This window comes from Magnolia sinica, chromosome 11 (assembly GCF_029962835.1).
Source record: "Magnolia sinica isolate HGM2019 chromosome 11, MsV1, whole genome shotgun sequence".
In the NCBI taxonomy this organism is placed as follows: Eukaryota; Viridiplantae; Streptophyta; class Magnoliopsida; order Magnoliales; family Magnoliaceae; genus Magnolia; species Magnolia sinica.
In genome coordinates this window covers 73,029,201-73,047,025 of record NC_080583.1, presented here as the reverse complement: position 1 = coordinate 73,047,025, position 17,825 = coordinate 73,029,201, and the positions used below count along the sequence as shown (strand labels likewise).

At 34.0% G+C, this 17,825-nt stretch overlaps 3 protein-coding genes and 1 long non-coding RNA gene across 4 annotated transcripts; 1 reads left to right on the top strand and 3 right to left on the bottom strand.

The window, feature by feature from the left end:
• Positions 1 to 217: 217 nt before the first annotated feature.
• LOC131218437 (transmembrane emp24 domain-containing protein p24beta2-like) lies at positions 218 to 996 on the bottom strand. The gene is made up of 3 exons (XM_058213010.1): positions 824 to 996; positions 654 to 770; positions 218 to 264 (listed from the first exon to the last, which is right to left on the bottom strand). The coding sequence occupies exons 1-3, from the start codon at positions 981 to 983 to the stop codon at positions 251 to 253; spliced, it is 291 nt and encodes a 96-aa protein (XP_058068993.1). The 5' UTR covers positions 984 to 996; the 3' UTR covers positions 218 to 250.
• An 8,397-nt stretch (positions 997 to 9,393) lies between these two features.
• LOC131219349 (uncharacterized) lies at positions 9,394 to 10,585 on the top strand. The gene is made up of 5 exons (XR_009158119.1): positions 9,394 to 9,675; positions 9,766 to 9,837; positions 9,944 to 10,012; positions 10,120 to 10,200; positions 10,299 to 10,585. It is a non-coding gene; the product is annotated as an uncharacterized LOC131219349 (long non-coding RNA).
• Positions 10,586 to 11,351: 766 nt separating this feature from the next.
• On the bottom strand, positions 11,352 to 13,060 carry LOC131218170 (uncharacterized). The gene is made up of 4 exons (XM_058212849.1): positions 11,968 to 13,060; positions 11,800 to 11,881; positions 11,620 to 11,712; positions 11,352 to 11,525 (listed from the first exon to the last, which is right to left on the bottom strand). The coding sequence occupies exons 1-4, from the start codon at positions 12,393 to 12,395 to the stop codon at positions 11,352 to 11,354; spliced, it is 777 nt and encodes a 258-aa protein (XP_058068832.1). The 5' UTR covers positions 12,396 to 13,060.
• LOC131219348 (uncharacterized) lies at positions 11,467 to 13,853 on the bottom strand. The gene is made up of 4 exons (XM_058214436.1): positions 13,214 to 13,853; positions 13,067 to 13,120; positions 12,542 to 12,622; positions 11,467 to 12,437 (listed from the first exon to the last, which is right to left on the bottom strand). Exons 1-4 carry the CDS (start codon positions 13,388 to 13,390, stop codon positions 12,423 to 12,425), a joined length of 327 nt encoding a protein of 108 aa, XP_058070419.1. The 5' UTR covers positions 13,391 to 13,853; the 3' UTR covers positions 11,467 to 12,422.
• Positions 13,854 to 17,825: the final 3,972 nt, after the last annotated feature.

The following is a 17,825-nucleotide window of genomic DNA, read 5'->3' as shown; positions in this document are numbered from 1 at the left end:
GGTTGCTCTAGATTAACTTCCAATAGTCAATTACAGTCTAGAGAATAATACCTGAATAATCTATTTCATATGAACCCGAAGGCATGCTTCAACCTTTGACTGGTCTGTCTGAAATCACAAGATACAACTCAACATCAACTCATCAAGAAGAATATGAATGATGGAATCAAACTCTATAGGGAATAAATAATTACCAATAGATATATGGTAGACTAAAAGGAAGCTACCCAACAAGCTAAGGCATCTTTCATTACTTGCCAGTCCCTAATTAAGATGATAAATCAGTTCTTATGCGCGCCATGCATGGATTACAAAATACATTATAGGTGAAGACATCATAGCTCATGTTTCAACAAAACAAACAGTCCAGATCAATGACTAATTATGATTTTTAAACTTGTTGTACTGGCACAGAGATCCCTAGATTATGGCTGAGAAAAAACATGACGTTGGAAAGAAAAAAACAATGACTAATTGCAAGAGCTTTGAATAGATCAAATTTAAGACTACCCAATGTTTTGTTGTATTTCGTCAGTTATTACTCATTACCTCATGTAGAAAGAAACAAGCTCAAGCACATCACCATGACAATTGGTTTTGATTTGAAAAAAAAAAAATGTAGAAAGAAACAGAACTTCAAAAAGAGTACATACCCAGTACTCGATGGTTGGTTTGAGCCTCTAGCTGATGCTTCTCTTCCAGCTTTGTGTTCCCTTCCAAGAAAGGATTGAAATGCTTTGGGGAAATTTCAGAAAAGTTAGGTTCAGGTTCTGCATTAGAATGGTTGAAATAAATTATCTTTTGCATAAAAAATAGCACATACCATCTTTTGCATGTTGATCCAAGTATGCAAAATGACCAACATGGATATCAAAATCTATGGTTTCATTGTACAGAGACTTATTAGTGAAACAGAAGCAACGAAGACATTTCTTGTGAAAGTACAAATTCAAACTTCTCGCTTGTCTTGTCACGAGAATCATTATTCCGATCACCAGTAGGGACTCTTCACCAGATAATTTTGGACAATTGTGGATCAATGCCGGTAGAATAAATCAAGCAAATGTAAATGAGAAAAAAATAAATTAATAAATAAATCACTACAATGCATCTCTAAGGACATAATCATAACCATCATCTATATAAGTCGCATCCCAACTGATTGGGATCGGCTTAAACGAATCCTATTCCACCATTCTACTCCATCAAGGGTCTATTATATTGTCAGGATTCCTAATGAAAGTTGTGGTAAAAGTTTCACGCTGGCTGCCATCCTGACTCTATGTAATAGTCTATTACATAGGTCTATTACAAGGCATCTCTGAGGACATGAACAAAATAATGCTAGATATTTGCATAAGCAGCTTCTCAATCCCTGAAGAGATTTCAAAAGCAAAATTAGTTCTATTGGCATGAGAAGTAATTGGTTTTAACTATAAAAGATAGATAAACAAATATAGTGGGTTTTCCTTTAATGAAATGACCTCCATTCATCCAATTACTATTAAGGAAAATGAATTCATTCCCAATCATACTTTGCATGGATTCTCTCTTGTCACATTCCAATTGCTGGTCATTACCCATCCAACTTCATAAATGCCCATACCAACACAAGTACCATTCAAAACAATGCAATGCTGAAACCAAACAAAAAAAATGGTGGAAAATATTCACGATCTACCTGGCTAGGCATAACTTCTCCATCGATCCTACTAATGTTAATTCCAGCATAAAGGCATGCTTTGTAGTGAGAGTCAACAATGTCTCGTCCAAATGCCTTGTCAGCTCCGGCACCACAATAGTATGGCCCCTGCATAAACCGACACACACAGCCTCAGCTCTGGTAACATGAGAGATATCTACATAGCAAAGATACATATTGGATGAGATCCTTTTTTTAAACTATGGTTTGTGAAGTCAATGACATAGTTCCCATTACCGAATGGTTGTAAAATGCAGCTCCACATGAATAGTGTATCAGAATATGCATTTTGGTGCAACATTTTCAAAATGTTGTGCCTTTAAGTGTAAAATGAGAAAGCATTTTGAAGGTTTCGGAGAAGCTTGGAAGTGTAGTTTCTAAAATGTGTTAGTAAGTGATGGCATCTACTTCATAGACAGGTTGAATACAAAAACAAAGCCAACCAAATGACAAAATGTCTCTATCGTCTCACATAAAATAACTAAAATTCCCATGTAATAACCAAGTCTGCCAATCAATTCCTGTAAATGACAATTGAAACTGAATTGTAAATCTCATAGTTAAAACAGTCTACCAATCAAAGCTCTACCCAAATGACAAAATGCCTCCATCAATTCACATATAAAAAACTAACATTCCTGTGTAATAACAAGTCTGCCAATCAATTCCTGAAAATGACAATAAAAAATGAGTTGCAAATCTCATATTCACAACACTATTGACAGAATTTGTCTGCAGGCTTTTAATCCTGGAAGAACTGCCCTGATGTGCTCTACCAAAATCTGCAAATAAAATTAAAAATGTAAGGTAGTTTGAAACTGAGTAACAGATTCATGTTAATGTTCAGAAGTAAGCACACACATTGCTATATGGAATTACTTAAATGGCATCACTAATTAATTTAAGAAAATTCAAAGAAAATTTGCATTTCCTCATCAATATGTGTGACTCGGTCAGGATGCATTCCGCTTCCTATTCATCTCCCTTCGGTCAGGACATCAACCTAGCTGTTGCCATCAAGGACTACTTGAAGCTGCTGGACTCGAGTTCCAGGCCAACTTGCAAATGCCTGAACCTACAAAGCTCATTTGCATCATTGTATAGCAAAAATAAATAAAATGGAGAAGTTGTCAGATCTTACCTTGTTGTTATGTAAGATATAAGCCTCTTGAGTAAAGGATAGCCATGACTCGGATTTTATATAACATAAGAAAATTGTAGTTCCAGTGGCCGGGTCTCAATATAGTGTTCTGCTACCGATATATATAATATCCGGCTACATGTACACATAAAATGGCATTGGTGTTGTTATCGTTTATAATATAATCGCATTTGTGGGGCATCCAAACGGTGCATCAAGTGGGCCCCCACCATGTGGATGACATGGTGCATAAATCAGGCCACTAAAACAAATCGGTTGTGCTACTCACGTACAATACAATGGATGGTGTACAAAAATTGCAAATAGTCCACATGTGTGGCATACATATGTGGCCTACTAGATGAGTGGACAGGATGCTTTTGGTCCACAATTCAAACAATAACTGATATGACTCAAAAAATACAGAGTCGTACTGGTTGATCATTTAAACCATGGTGCCATTAATGAGAATGCTTCTGTTCACAGTAAACACTAGACAAATTCCACCACTAGTGGAAATCTAAGGCTGTTTGGATTCACCATTGAATTGAATTGCAATAACTAGGACAATACATTGGAAGTGGCCAAATTGCAATTTCCTCAACTGTTTCTTGTGAGGAACTCTACTCCCAATTGTAATTTCATTATTGCCAAGTTGGAGTCTAGAGGAAACAAACTACGATTTGAGGGTAAATCCTCCTTCTAAGTACTCAGAAGGTAATTACAATTCCACCATTTCCACTCTATCAAACTAATCATCACAATCCAATTCCTTGGTGCATTCAAACAGAACTAAAAGTAGGCAAATCACCTAAGGAGAAGGGATTGCCTCATTTACATGGTCTATGTACCTTAACTCCTTCACAGATTATCAACTACATTATGAAATCTCACTAAATTTAGACATGTTGCCTTACATTAAGTATATAACAATCCATGCATGCAACAAAATATACAACAAGCATTGGAAACCAGTCCTTAAACACAAACCCATTGAATTGCAAATTCAGACAACTCCCTGTTGTTGTTGTTGTTGTTGTTAACAAAGTTTTGAAAAAAGAAAGTCTAGTATATAAAGAGAAAACAGAATCTAAGTGATAATTAATATTTTAATTCATAGCAGAGTACAGAAACATCAATAGATTTCATTACACAATGTGATATATATTACTACAGCAATGCAAATAATATAGTTGAATCAGCAGGAAATAACAAAGCTATTTCTTACCTAGCAGATCATTCCTAATAGGCAAATGATCCTTGAATAAAAACTGACAGAAACCATTAGGTATAGAAGTAATTCCTAATATGCAAATGATCCTTGGAGCCTATAGAGATTTAAACCGCATCCATTGCATTGTAGGAAACCATTAGGTATCATCTTTATGTAACCGAGAATGTTAAATACAAATCCCAAATTGCTAACAACATTGTAATGCCCAAACAAAGGTTTGACTCGATATTTATGGGAGTTTTATGCCAATTTAAACATAAGGCACAATACCAAATTGAAGAATAAATCAAGTATTGTACTCCTAAATAGATCAACACATTTTATTTTCAAAGAACTATCAATGCAAGAAATCTCTACTTGAACACAATGCCCAAACCTTTCAAAGTCTTATGCAACTTTCATCAACCTACCCGCAGTTTGCATGCAAAATTACGAATACCTGATTAGAAACACACGAAAAAACCACATTCAATTGAGGAAAGAGCAAAGCTTTAATGGCTAAGATCTTCCAATTGGGAGATTTTGGGGGAATGGCCCATCCATGATGGGCTGTCAGATCAATGGCTTGGACAGACGAACCATGAGCCCCACATCTACAAACTAAGCTCCAAACATGGAAGTTCCCTGTTTGGAATGAACAGGGAATTCAGCCTCCAACAAAAATAAGTGAAAATACAAGTGGGTTATAAGATGAACTTCTAAAGATCCATTTTACCTACTTGTTGGCTGGATTACGACCCCATGAAAGACGAACCTTCTGGTTCCCAATGACTGTCCCATTCAACCTCCTCAGCATGGTTTCTGCCAAGAATAATAAAGTGCAAAATTCAAAATAACATTAAGAAATGTAGAGATATTGTGAAGGGGATTCCATCATGTTTTCTATTGAACCATGGTAAAAAATTATACCGTTGAGCAAACTGAACAAACCCGCATCCTTTCCCAACTGGTATCTTTACAGAGATAAGTGGACATTCAATCCCATTATTTCCTAGCATGTGGCCCACCTAAGCTTTGGATCTACCTAATTTTTAGCCCCTTGCCTTAACACGAGATGGAAAATCTGATCGATGGAGTAGATTCATCAAAACATCATGGTGAGCCCCACCTACGGCTGAAACCCAAGCCCAAACCTCTTCAAACCCCTCTAATTTAGGTGCCACTGTAACCGTACTAGGACCTACCTTGATATTTATGAGAAATCCTCCTTGTCCATCTATCTTCTCAGCTCATTTTAGGGCATGGGACAAAAAATGAGGCAGATCGAAAGCTCAAAGTGGGCCCCATAATGGCTTCGAGATATTTCAACAGTTGGTGTTTAATTTCACTTTTTTCCTGTCGTGTGGCCCACTTGAGCTTCATATCCGTCTCATTTTGGGCACGTTTTCTAAAATGAAATGGAAAATCTGATGGATAAGATGGATTTCTCACGCAATTTACAGGCAATGAAGGGTAAATTTGACTTTTTACTGTTAACAGCTTCATCCGTTGAGCATCCGATAGTGCAAGCGGTTTGTATGACATACAAGAAATTGGCAGTGGATCAGGAAATAGTTTAAAAGTGGGAGATTCTCGGTCCAGAGCCGAAATGGTCAGTGCCCTTATGAAAAAAATCCTTTAGCATTTTGTATGTTGGTTAAGAGTCCGGATCCTCTGTTTCCAGGAGGCAGAGACTCTTTGCCTCTCACAACCTCATTGGTCGAGCTAACCACGCCTACCACGTAGGCAGTTTCCTATTAAAAAAAACTCTCTACCGTCTTTCCTAACGGCAACGGCAACACAAACAGAACTTTCTATATCCGTCTCCAGAGATTTTTCAGAGATTTCTTCTCCCCTCGATTCTAATTTCAAATTCCTTCCTTTTACAGATGGATTTCATCAAAGCTCTCGCTGGAAGGAAAAAATGGGTTTTTTCTTTTGACGATCGGAGGCCCTCTTTCCCCAATCTCTCTCGCCCACTCTTCATTGGGCAGCCGATAGCCGATTTCGGCTATTTCGTCTATTCATCCATCGAAGATCCACCCCATCTCATAGGTATTTTAATTTTTTTATACAATTTTTTATAGATTATTTATTTTATATATTTTTTTCTCCATTCAAAATCCTTTTTTTTTCAAGGCTATAGACATTGAAGTATTGGTTGTCTACATCTGAATTTCTTGATCAATATCAATAATGGTAGCTGTAAAAGACTGATGTATACTTTTGTGAAAACCAAAATGCTGTAGTTAAACCCAAATCTATAATCAAGTGCTTCCAAAGCACCAGTCAAGTTCATCTTGGGCAGTCTGATCAATGTGGACAGTTGATTTATTGCCCTTAATTATTACCAACATTGGAGGAGAAACAAACAGGAGATGCCAAGAAATGAAGCAAGGTTAGGCTGTAATAGTAATTCCCATCATGTTATAGGTTTTGTGTTGTCTCATCCACCATAAATGCGAGATGCATTTATAGTCGAAAGCATGGACCCCATTACGGATACAGCATAAACCAGAATTTTGAACCTCTAGCCATCTTATTTCTAACCGTCCCATTACCAACTAATTGTACAATATTGGCTATCTGACTTTGCTCATGAATTTTGGACTTATTTCTCAGTCCTATTAATAGCAATCATTTGGATGGTTAGGATGATCAAACAATGATTTTCAGGCTACTCTGCATCTGCAATGGGCCCTAAGACTTGGGATGGTCTGGATTTCATGTATGTACATCACAGAAACTGTGGATGATGCACATGAGGTTATCACCAGTCTGGTACAAGGAAAACATAGACAATCTCTAGCTATGGGAGCTTAGGTGGTAGTAATTACAAAGTCCAAATTACAGGTAGCATATGTTAATTAATTGAGTTGAAATAAATGGGGCACCACAGAATATCACCCTACATTTTAAGATTAAAGAAAAAAATTTAAAAAAATAAATAAATTCACAGTCACATTGATTGATAGATATACCTTCACTTGTACTGTTATTACAACACGGTAGGAAAGAAAAGGCATATCTATAAATCAGAGGGGGCAGATATATTAATTTCCTTTCAACATCTGATTTATGGAAATGTTGAACAACCAAAAGATCAAGCCCTCAGATGCCCTGAAAAATATGGAAAGGAAGTTGTTTCATTTCATATATACAAATGCGAGCTATAAATGCTTTCGACTCTGAAATGAAGAAGCCTCGAGCCATTCCATCCATATGGAGATGCATATGTGCTGGTATATTCTCATTTGGGCTTCCACCAGACAGGAGGGATAAATAATTGCAGAATGTAATCACCCAACATACACCTACTTAGAGCTTTTTCTAGTCCCGACTATCTTTATAGATGATATGCACCAGCCTCGTCCTATTTTCATGGAACAGACAATGAATTCTCAGGCAAAACATCCAAAGTATCAGAAATTCAATATATGCATAACAAGAATACAAGCTCTCATCTCTTGTCACACTTTTGATGGAGAAATTAGCACAAAATAAGCAACAACTAAAAGAATGAGGGAATATCCACCTACGTAGGGACCACTTTGTACTGCAACCTCGTCACTTTGTCTAGTGAACACCAACATGGGGCTCATATTTACATCATCATTAATTGGTTGTTTACATCTGAATTTCTTGATCAATATATAAAATGGTGGAATACTTTTGTGATTTGTCTAAATCTTAAAACCATGGATGCATGTGTGTAATACATCAGTCATTTACAGCATTTGGGTTTAACTACAGCATTTGGGAAGAGAGAAACAAAAGATGCCATAATGTTAGCCACAACGTTGAGTGGGTTGTAGGGAGGGTTTGAGGTATTGTTCGGGAGTGGATCTGCTGTAATAGTGGGGAGAAAGGGTGTGTTGTGCCTATGTAGTAGGGTGGGCTGGTTGGTTGTTTTTGTGGTTTGTATTCTTTATCACCTATCGGTGTTGTTTTAATAAAATTTCCATCAACTTTCAAAAAAAAAAAAAAAAAGATCTGTGGAAGGTTGAGGAAGCTGTGTCACCACATCTCTAATATAATAATGAAATAGGTGGAAGCTAATCAAATAGACCATGAAAATCATCTACTTAGAAAAAGGCAAATGGCCCTTCAAATACTCATCAACATCAAGAATACAAAATCAAGGGTAAGAAAATATAGCTTACCGCATCCAAGTCAATCTGAGCAGTCAAGACCTCAACATCCTCCAAGGAAAACTAGGATCCTTAAGCAACCACGTCCCCATTTATAGCAATACAAGAACATCCATCTAATACCAAATAAACGGTGAATACAATGTATAAGGCACAATAACCATTAACCACTAAACGTGGCGGAATTCACAAAATTGAATATTACAGGTATTATAGATATGTACAAATATAATATAAAAGCACGCGTACATATATTTAATTTATTTTTTTTGAAAAAATATTTTTTTGACTAACAATCTTGTCTTTAAGTAGGTATATATCCCTTTAATTTGACAAGTTCTTCAAAAGCATATTGCGCTTAACATGGTAAGTAACCTCTCATTATGTTTTTGAATTTTTTTAATCAAATTTTTAAATGAGATATAAAAGTTATGTATGGCCTTAATCGTTATTAATTTTCATGATTGCAGGATGAGTCATTTCAATCAAAAAACTATTATTACAACACCAGATGTACTCCATCAATTTATTTTTTTTATCAATCAAATTAATTTAAAAGATGAACATAAAAAAAACAATATTATCCACTCCTTTTAAGGAATTTTTGCGTTTTCTAAGGTCAGCAGTTCAACGCTATGTAGATGGGATAACGAAAACAAAAGTTTCATTATTGAAGGAAATAGGCTATTTATTAAACCCCAAGACATTGCTTTGATATTGGGGTTGAGTATGAATGAAGAGTCTATAGATATGAAGAAGAAATTAGATAATTGCGATGAAAATTTTAAAAACAAATATTTTCTAAATGCTCTTATATTAAGGAATTTGATTGAAGAGAATATTAAGAGGTGGATGGAAGAAACTTTGGATGAATGTTTAGCCAACTTTACCAAACTCTTTATTTTGTATATATTTAATACAATTTTATTTCCAATTTCAAATCATGTCACACCAAAATTCTTGTTGCACTATGTGAATAACCTAGAAAAGTTGCATAGTTATGATTGGGCGACTACTGTTTACGAGTTTTTGGCTAGAAGTATTTCTAAATGTATGAAGAGAAAAGGAGCTATGTGAACAAATGTGTCATGATACTAGAAGTAAGTAAACAACTACTTTTATCAGAAAAAAATTCTTTTCGTTCTCATATGTCTTTCTGATATAAATTTATTTTATGCATAATCATGGTTACAAGAAGACATTATTCATCAGCCAATATTAACAACAAAAATGTTATATCCACGTTTATTGAGATGGGTAGAAGGTGGTTACCAACATGCTGACACACATAGAAAATATATTGATAATCTCATCTACACTCAGGTAATCAATTATTTAACTCAATTAAGATTTTAAAATTAATATTTAATTTGTTCAAATAAAGTATATACATTTATATATTTATATCCATCAAGTTATTGAAGAAATAAAGCCTACGTATGAAGATAGAAATCTACTACCTCCTCCTGTAAGTGATTGGTGTTTCTTTTTTTTACTTGATATGCAATCAATAGTGATTACACATTAAACAATATTTGTATTTTTAACTGGCCTACAGGATACATCAAACACTATAGAAGAAATATGCCGTCATTTGGAACCTAAATTGGTCAACATGTTTGAGAAAATTGTAACTGTTTCCCACTCAACAAATATTTTATATATTCATATATTTTTTTAATCATATTATCTTGTGATACTAATTCCCTATTATCTTTATTGTGATTTGCATATAGGCATCAAATATCACCCAAGAAACATGTAGTCGTTTGAAACCTATATTTTTGTAAAATAAAGAGAAAAATGTAATTATTCTAAATATAACAATTATTTTTAATTTGTATATATTTTATATATCACAATGCGTTAGAATACTAATTTCATTTTATTGATTCTTGTGATTTTTATACAGGAGATATCAAGTGCAGTCAACGAAATGTGCAGACAATTTGAACCTAAATTTTTGAACATTATAGAGAAGTTAATGATACAAGTAATCACAATAAACTTTTTTCATATGTATTTATTTTTCATTCATAATAATTAAGAATGTTTTAATCTAAATAAGATATTATGTTTTTTTCCATATAGAATAAGAAAAATGAAGACAATAGTGAGTACAGAGAATTACTGATGGAAAACAAAGAGTTAAGAGATAAGATAGTTGATAAAGAAATAATCATACAACGGTTGTCTGATGAAGTGAAAGAGTTAAAGAGAAACCGCAATTGGGAAGCTACATCATATGAGATAATCAAGGACATGCAAGTAAATTCTGACATACCACAAATTTCTACTCCCGTTCATGCGAATACGAAGATAAAAGAGACTTTTGTTGCAAATCAAAACTCTTTAGTGAAACGTGTCAAAGCGTATGGTGGGAAAAAGATTCCTTCAAAAGTCTTACAATCTCCATACACTGAAATTTCATGTAAAACCAAAGGTAAAAGTATATGTGAAATTCCTGAAATTCAATCACGTATGTAAAAGAGTGATGAGTATATGTTATCCCAAGAAGAGGTGAATGCAATTACGACTCTTAAAGCTCAGAATAAAATCAAGTAAGATGCTTTTAGTATTTAATTTTTAATCCACCCACTTATTTTTTTAATCTTTTTGTACTAATACGATATTATATGTCCTTAGAAATCAAATATTTGGCCCACTTCTTGTCGAAAGGAGATCCTTAGAGTCATTGTTGAATCCAATGAAATGGGTAGATGATGAGGTATGATCTAAATGTTATATTACGATGAGGTATGATCCATTATTCATGGATATGACTTAATTGATTAATATGTTAAATTTGATGCAGGTTATATCCAAGTATACCGAATTGATAGCTATTCGAAAAAATAATAGTGGGCATAATTTGTTAAAATGTCACTTCTTCAGTGCATGGTTTCATATAAGTTTTCTCATTTATATATGTAACAAAATTATCACATATAATTAATTTGTGTTTAAATGATGTTAATTTTATTTAAATTGAACCATTTCAGAAATTTGTGTACAACGAGAATTATAGCGAAAGAAGATAAGAAATTTAAAGAGATATATTATGATGGTAATGATGCAAAAATTGAAAGTATTATAAGGAGAATTCCTTACGAGCTAAAGAGTAAAGAAAAACTTATGATCCCACTAAATGAAATGTCGCCAAAGGTCATTCAATGGGATCATAAGTTTTTCTTTACTCTTTAGCTCGTAAGGAATCCTCCTTATAATACTTTCAATTTTTGCATCATTACCATCATAATATATCTCTTCAAATTTCTTATCTCCTTTCGTTATAATTCTCGTTGTACACACATATTTCTGAAATAGTTCAATTTAAATGAAATTAACATCATTTAAACACAAATTACTTATATATGATAATTTTGTTACACATATAAATGAGAAAACTTACATGAAACCATGCGTTGAAGAAGTGACATTTTAACAAATTATGCCTACCACTATTTTCTCGAATAGCCATCAATTCGGTATACTTGGATATAACCTGCATCAAATTTAACATATTAATCAATTAAGTCATATCCATGAATGATGGATCATACTTCATTGTAATATAACATTTAAATTATACATCATCATCTACCCATTTCATTGGATTCAACAATGACTCTAAGGATCTCCTTTCGACAAGAAGTGGGCCAAATATTTGATCTCTAAGGACATATATTATCGTATTAGTACAAAAAGATTAAAAAAATTAAGTGGGTGGATTAAAAATTAAATACTTAAAGCATCTTACTTGATTTTATTCTGAGCTTTAAGAGTCGTAATTGCATTCACCTCTTCTTGGGATAACATATACTCATCACTATTTTCTATACGTGATTGAATTTCAGGATTTTCATATATAGTTTTACCTTTGGTTTTACATGAAATTTTAGTGTATGGAGATTGTAAGACTTTTGAAGGAATCTTCTTCCTACCCTGTGCTTTTACACACTTCACTAAAGAGTTTTGATTTGTAACAAAAGTCTCTTTTATCTTCGTATTCGCATGAACGGGAGTAGAAATTTGTGGTATATCAGAATTTACTTGCATGTCCTTGATTATCTCATATGATGTAGCTTCCCAATCGTGATTTCTCTTTAACCCTTTCACTTTATCAGACAATCGTTGTATAATTATTTCTTTATCAACTATCTTATCTCTTAATTCTTTGTTTTCCATCAGTAATTCTCTGTACTCACTATTGTCTTAATTTTTCTTATTCTATATGGAGAAAAAAAAAAACATAATATCTTATTTAGATTAAAGCATTCCTAATTATTATGAATGAAAAATAAATACATATGAAAAAAGTTTATTGTGATTACTTGTATCATTAACTTCTCTATAATGTTCAAAAATTTAGGTTCAAATTGTCTGCACATTTCGTTGACTGCACTTGATATCTCCTATATAAAAATCATAAGAATCAATGAAATAGAATTAGCATTCTAACGCATTGTAATATATAAAATATATACTAATTAAAAATAATTATTGTATTCAGAATAATTATATTTTTCTCTTTATTTTACAAAAATATAGGTTCCAAATGACTACATGTTTCTTGGGTGATATTTGATGCTTATATGCAAATCACAACAAAGATAATAAGGAATTAGTATCACAAGATAACATGATTAAAAAAATATACGCATATATAAAATATTTGTTAAGTGGGGAACAGTTACAATTTTCTCAAACATGTTGACCAATTTAGGTTTCAAATGACAGCATATTTCTTTTGTAGTGTTTGATGTATCCTGTAGGCCAATTAAAAATACAAATATTGTTTAATGTGTAATCACTACTGATTGCATATCAAGTACAAAAAAGAAACACGAATCACTTACAGGAGGAAATAGTAGATTTCTCTCTTCATACGTAGGCTTTATTTCTTCAATAACCTGATGGATATATAAATATATAAATGTATATACTTTATTTGAACAAATTAAATATTAATGTTAAAATCTTAATTGAGTTAAATAATTGATTACCTGAGTGTAGATGAGATTATCAATATATTTCCTACGTGTGTCAGCATGTTGGGAACCACAGATTCTACCCATCTCAATAAATGTGGATACACCATTTTTGTTATTAACATTGGCTGATGAATGATGTGCTCTTATAACCATGGCTATGCATAAAATAAATTCATATGAGAAAGACATATGAGAACGAAAAGAAAAAAAATTGATAAAAGTAGTTGTTTACTTACTTCTGATATCATGACACATCCGTTCACATAGCTCTTTTTCTCCTCCACACATTTAGAAATACTTCTATCCAAAAACTCATAAACAGCAGTTGCCCAATCATAACTATGCAACTTTTTCAGGTTATTCACATAGTGCAACAAGAATTTTGGTGTGGCATGATTTGAAGTTGGAAATAAAATTGTATTAAATATATACAAAATAAAAAGTTTGGTAAAATCGGCTAAACATTCATCCAAAGTTTCTTCTATCCACCTCTTAATATTCTCCTCAATTAAATTCCTCAATATAAGAGCATTTGGAAAATATTTGTTTTTAAAATTTTCATTATAATCATCTAATTTCTTCTTCATATCTATAGACTCTCCATTCATACTCAACCCCAATATCAAAGCAATGTCTTGGGGTTTAATAAATAGTATATTTCCTCCAATGATGAAGTTTTTGTTTTCGTTATCCCATCTATGTGTAATAGTATTTAAAAATGCGCGTTAAACTTTTGACCTTAGAAAACGCAAAAATACCTTAAAGAGAGTGGATGATATTGTTTTTTTAATGTTCATCTTTTAAATTAATTTGATTGATAAAATCAAAAATAAAAATAAAAATGATGGAGTATATCTGGTGTTGTAATCATAGTTTTTTAATTGAAATAACTCATTTTGCAATCATGAAAATTAATAACGATTAAGGCCATACATAACTTTTATATTTCATTTTAAAATTTGATTAAAAAAATTCAGAAATATAATGAGAGGTTACTCACCATGTTAAGCGCAATATGCTTTTGAAGAACTTGTCAAATTAAAGGGATAAACACCTGTCTAAGGACAAAAGATTGCTGGTCAAAAAAATATATTTTCGAAAAAAAAATTACATGTATGTACGCATGCTTTTATATTATATTTGTACATATCTATAATACCTGTAATATTCAATTTTGTGAATTCTGCCACGTTCAGTGGTTAATGGTTACTGTGCCTTATACACTATATTCAATGTTTATTTGGTATTAGATGGATGTTCTTGTATTGCTATAAATAGGGACGTGGTTGCTCAAGGATCCCAATTTTCCTTAAAGGATGTTGAGGTCTTGACTGCTCAGATTGACCTAGATGCGGTAAGCTATATTTCCTTACCCTTGATCTTGTATTCTTGATGTTGATGAGTATTTGAAGGGCCATTTACCTTTTTCTAAGTAGATGATTTCCATTCCGAATTTCATCTAAATCATGGGTGGATGGTCTATTTGATTAGCTTCCATCTATTCCATTGTTATATTAGAGATGTGGTGACACATAGCTTCCTCTACCTTCAACAGATCTTTTTTTTTTTTGGAAAGTTGATGGAAATTTTATTAAAACAACACCGATAGGTGATAAAGAATACAAACCACAAAAACAACCAACCAGCCCACCCTACTACATAGGCACAACACACCCTTTCTCCCCACTATTACAGCAGATCCACTCCCGAACAATGCCCCAAACCCTCCCTACAACCCACTCAATGTTGTGGCTAATATTATGGAAGCATCTTTTCTTTCTCTCTTCTCAAATGCTATAATTAAACCCAAATGCTGTAAATGACTGATGTATTACACATATGCGTCCATGGTTTTAAGACTCAGACAAATCACAAAAGTATTCCACCATTTTTTATATTGATCAAGAAATTCATATGTAAACAACCAATTATTGATGATGTAAATGAAAGCCCTACATTGGTGTTCACTAGACAAAGTGACGAGGTTGCAGTACAAAGTGGGCCCCACGTCGGTAGATATTCCCTCATTCTTTCAGTTGTTGCTTATTTTGTGCTAACTTCTCCATCAAAAGTGTGGCAAGACATGAGAGCTAGTATTCTTATTATGCACATTTTGAATTTCTGATATTTTGGATGTTTTGCTTGAGAATTCATTGTCTATTCCATGAAAATAGGACGAGGCTGATGCATATCATTTATAAAGACAGTCATGACTAGAAAAAGATTTAAGTAGGTGTATGTTGGGTAGGGGTGGGCATTGAGCCGAGTCGAGTCGAGGTGGGCCAAGCTCGGCTCGGCTTGTCCATGCTGTACTCAAGTTCGAGCTTGAGCTCGAGCTCGGCCTCGTGCTCAACATTGAAGCTTGGCTTGTTTGCCAAAGCTGTCAAGTCGAGTTCGAGTCGAGCTAGTGGTTCGAGTAGAGTCGAGTTTACCTTGAGTCGAGCTCGAGCTTGTTGGGTGAGAGAGTAATGGATTCTGTTTTTGATCCTCCTCCATTGATTCAGAAGAGAAGTTAAATAAAAAAATTTTAAAGATGCATTTTACATGACGCTCCACCAAGCGAAATTCATTTTTGGTTTGGCCTGGCAACCGAAACAAGGTGTAGTCCATCTTTCAGCAGTCTAGAAAATCCATCTGTGTGGGCCCTATGATAGAAGAACCATGGGCCAAAAGCATCCTCAATTGTATGTTCTGAATTACCCATCATCAAGGCCATACTTTCCAATGGATAGGATTTTGAACAGACCTGGGACCACAAAAAAGTAGGACCCACCTGTATTGTTGCTACTCAGACAAAAGCGCAGTTTCCGTTACCTTGCAGATTATTTGAGGACTTGTAGCTCACAACATATTCAGGAAGGATATGTCTATTCATGTGAGTGCTCCATACAATATACCATTTTGGATTCAAGAGATTGTCAACACCAACATCAAACTCTACGCTGTTGGGGTGAAAGCAAAGAGATCTCACTTCAACTTTCTCTGCATTCCCCACAACTTTAATATATTTATTAATCGAGCTCGAGTTCGAGCTTCAAGTCGAGTCGAGTTGAAATGTCCCCTAGTCAAACTTGGCTCGAACTCAACTCGAGCTTCCAATAATTAGCTTGACTCGGCCCGAATCGGCCATTCAAGCCAAGTCGAGCGTGTTTTTCAAGCTAGCTTGACTCGTGAACAGCCCTAATGTTGGGTGATTACATTCTCCAATTATTTATCCCTCCTGTCTGGTGGAAGCCCAAATGAGAATATAACAGCACATCTGCATCTCCATATGGATGGAATGGCTCAAGGCTTCTTCATTTCAGAGTCGAAAGCATCTACAACTCACATTTGTATATATGAAATGAAACAACTTCCTTTCCACATTTTTCCGGTAACTAAGGGCATCTGAGAGCTTAATCTTTTGGTTGTTCAGCATTTCCATAAATCAGATCTTGAAAGGAAATTAATATATTTGCCCCCTCTGATTTATAGATACGCTTTTTCTTTCCTACCGTGTTGTAATAACAGTACAAGTGAAGGTATATCTATCAATCAATGTGACTGTAAATTATTATTTTTAATTTTTTCTTTAATCATAAAATGTAGGGTGATATTCTGTGGTGCCCCATTTATTTCAACTCAATTAATTAACATATGCTACCTGTAATTTGGACTCTATAATTACTACCACCTAAGCTCCCATAGCTAGAGATTGTCTATGTTTTCCTTGTACCAGACTGGTGATAACTGCACGTGCATCATCCCTAGTTTCTGTGATGTACATACATGAAATCCAGATCATCACAAGTCTGAGGGCCTATTGCAGATGCAGAGTAACTTGAAAATCACTGTTTGATCATCCTAACCATCCAAATGATTGTTATTAATAGGACTGAGAAATAAGTCCAAAATTCATGAGCAAAGTGAGATAGCCAATATTGTACAATTAGTCGGTAATGGGACGGTTAGAAATAAGATGGCCAGAGGTTCAAAATTCTGGTTTATGCTGTATCCGCAATGGGGTCCATGCTTTCGACCGTCCAGATTGCTATAAATGCATCTCACGTTTATGGTGGATGAGACAATAAAACCTATAACATGATGGGAATTATTATTACAGCCTAACCCTGCTTCATTTCTTGGCATCTCCTGTTTGTTTCTCCTCCAATGTTGGTAATAATCAAGGGTAATAAATCAACTGTTCACATTGATCAGACTGCCCAAGATGAACTTGACTGGTGCTTTGGGAGCACTTGATTATAGATTTGGGTTTAATTACAACATTTGGGTTTTCACAATAGTATACATCAGTCATTTACAACTACCATTATTGATATTGATCAAGAAATTCAGATGTAGACAACCAATACTTCAATGTCTATAGCCTTGAAAAAAAACAAAAAAAAGGATTCTGAATGGAGGAAAAAATATATAAAATAAATAATCTGTAAAAAATTGTATAAAAAAATTAAAATACCTGTGAGATGGGGTGGATCTTCGATGGATGAATAGACGAAATAGCCGAAATCGGCTATCGGCTGCCCGATGAAAAATGGGCGAGAGAGATTGAGAGAGATTGGGGAAGGAGGGCCTCCGATCGTCAAAAGAAAAAATTCATTTTTTCTTCCGGTGAGAGCTTTAA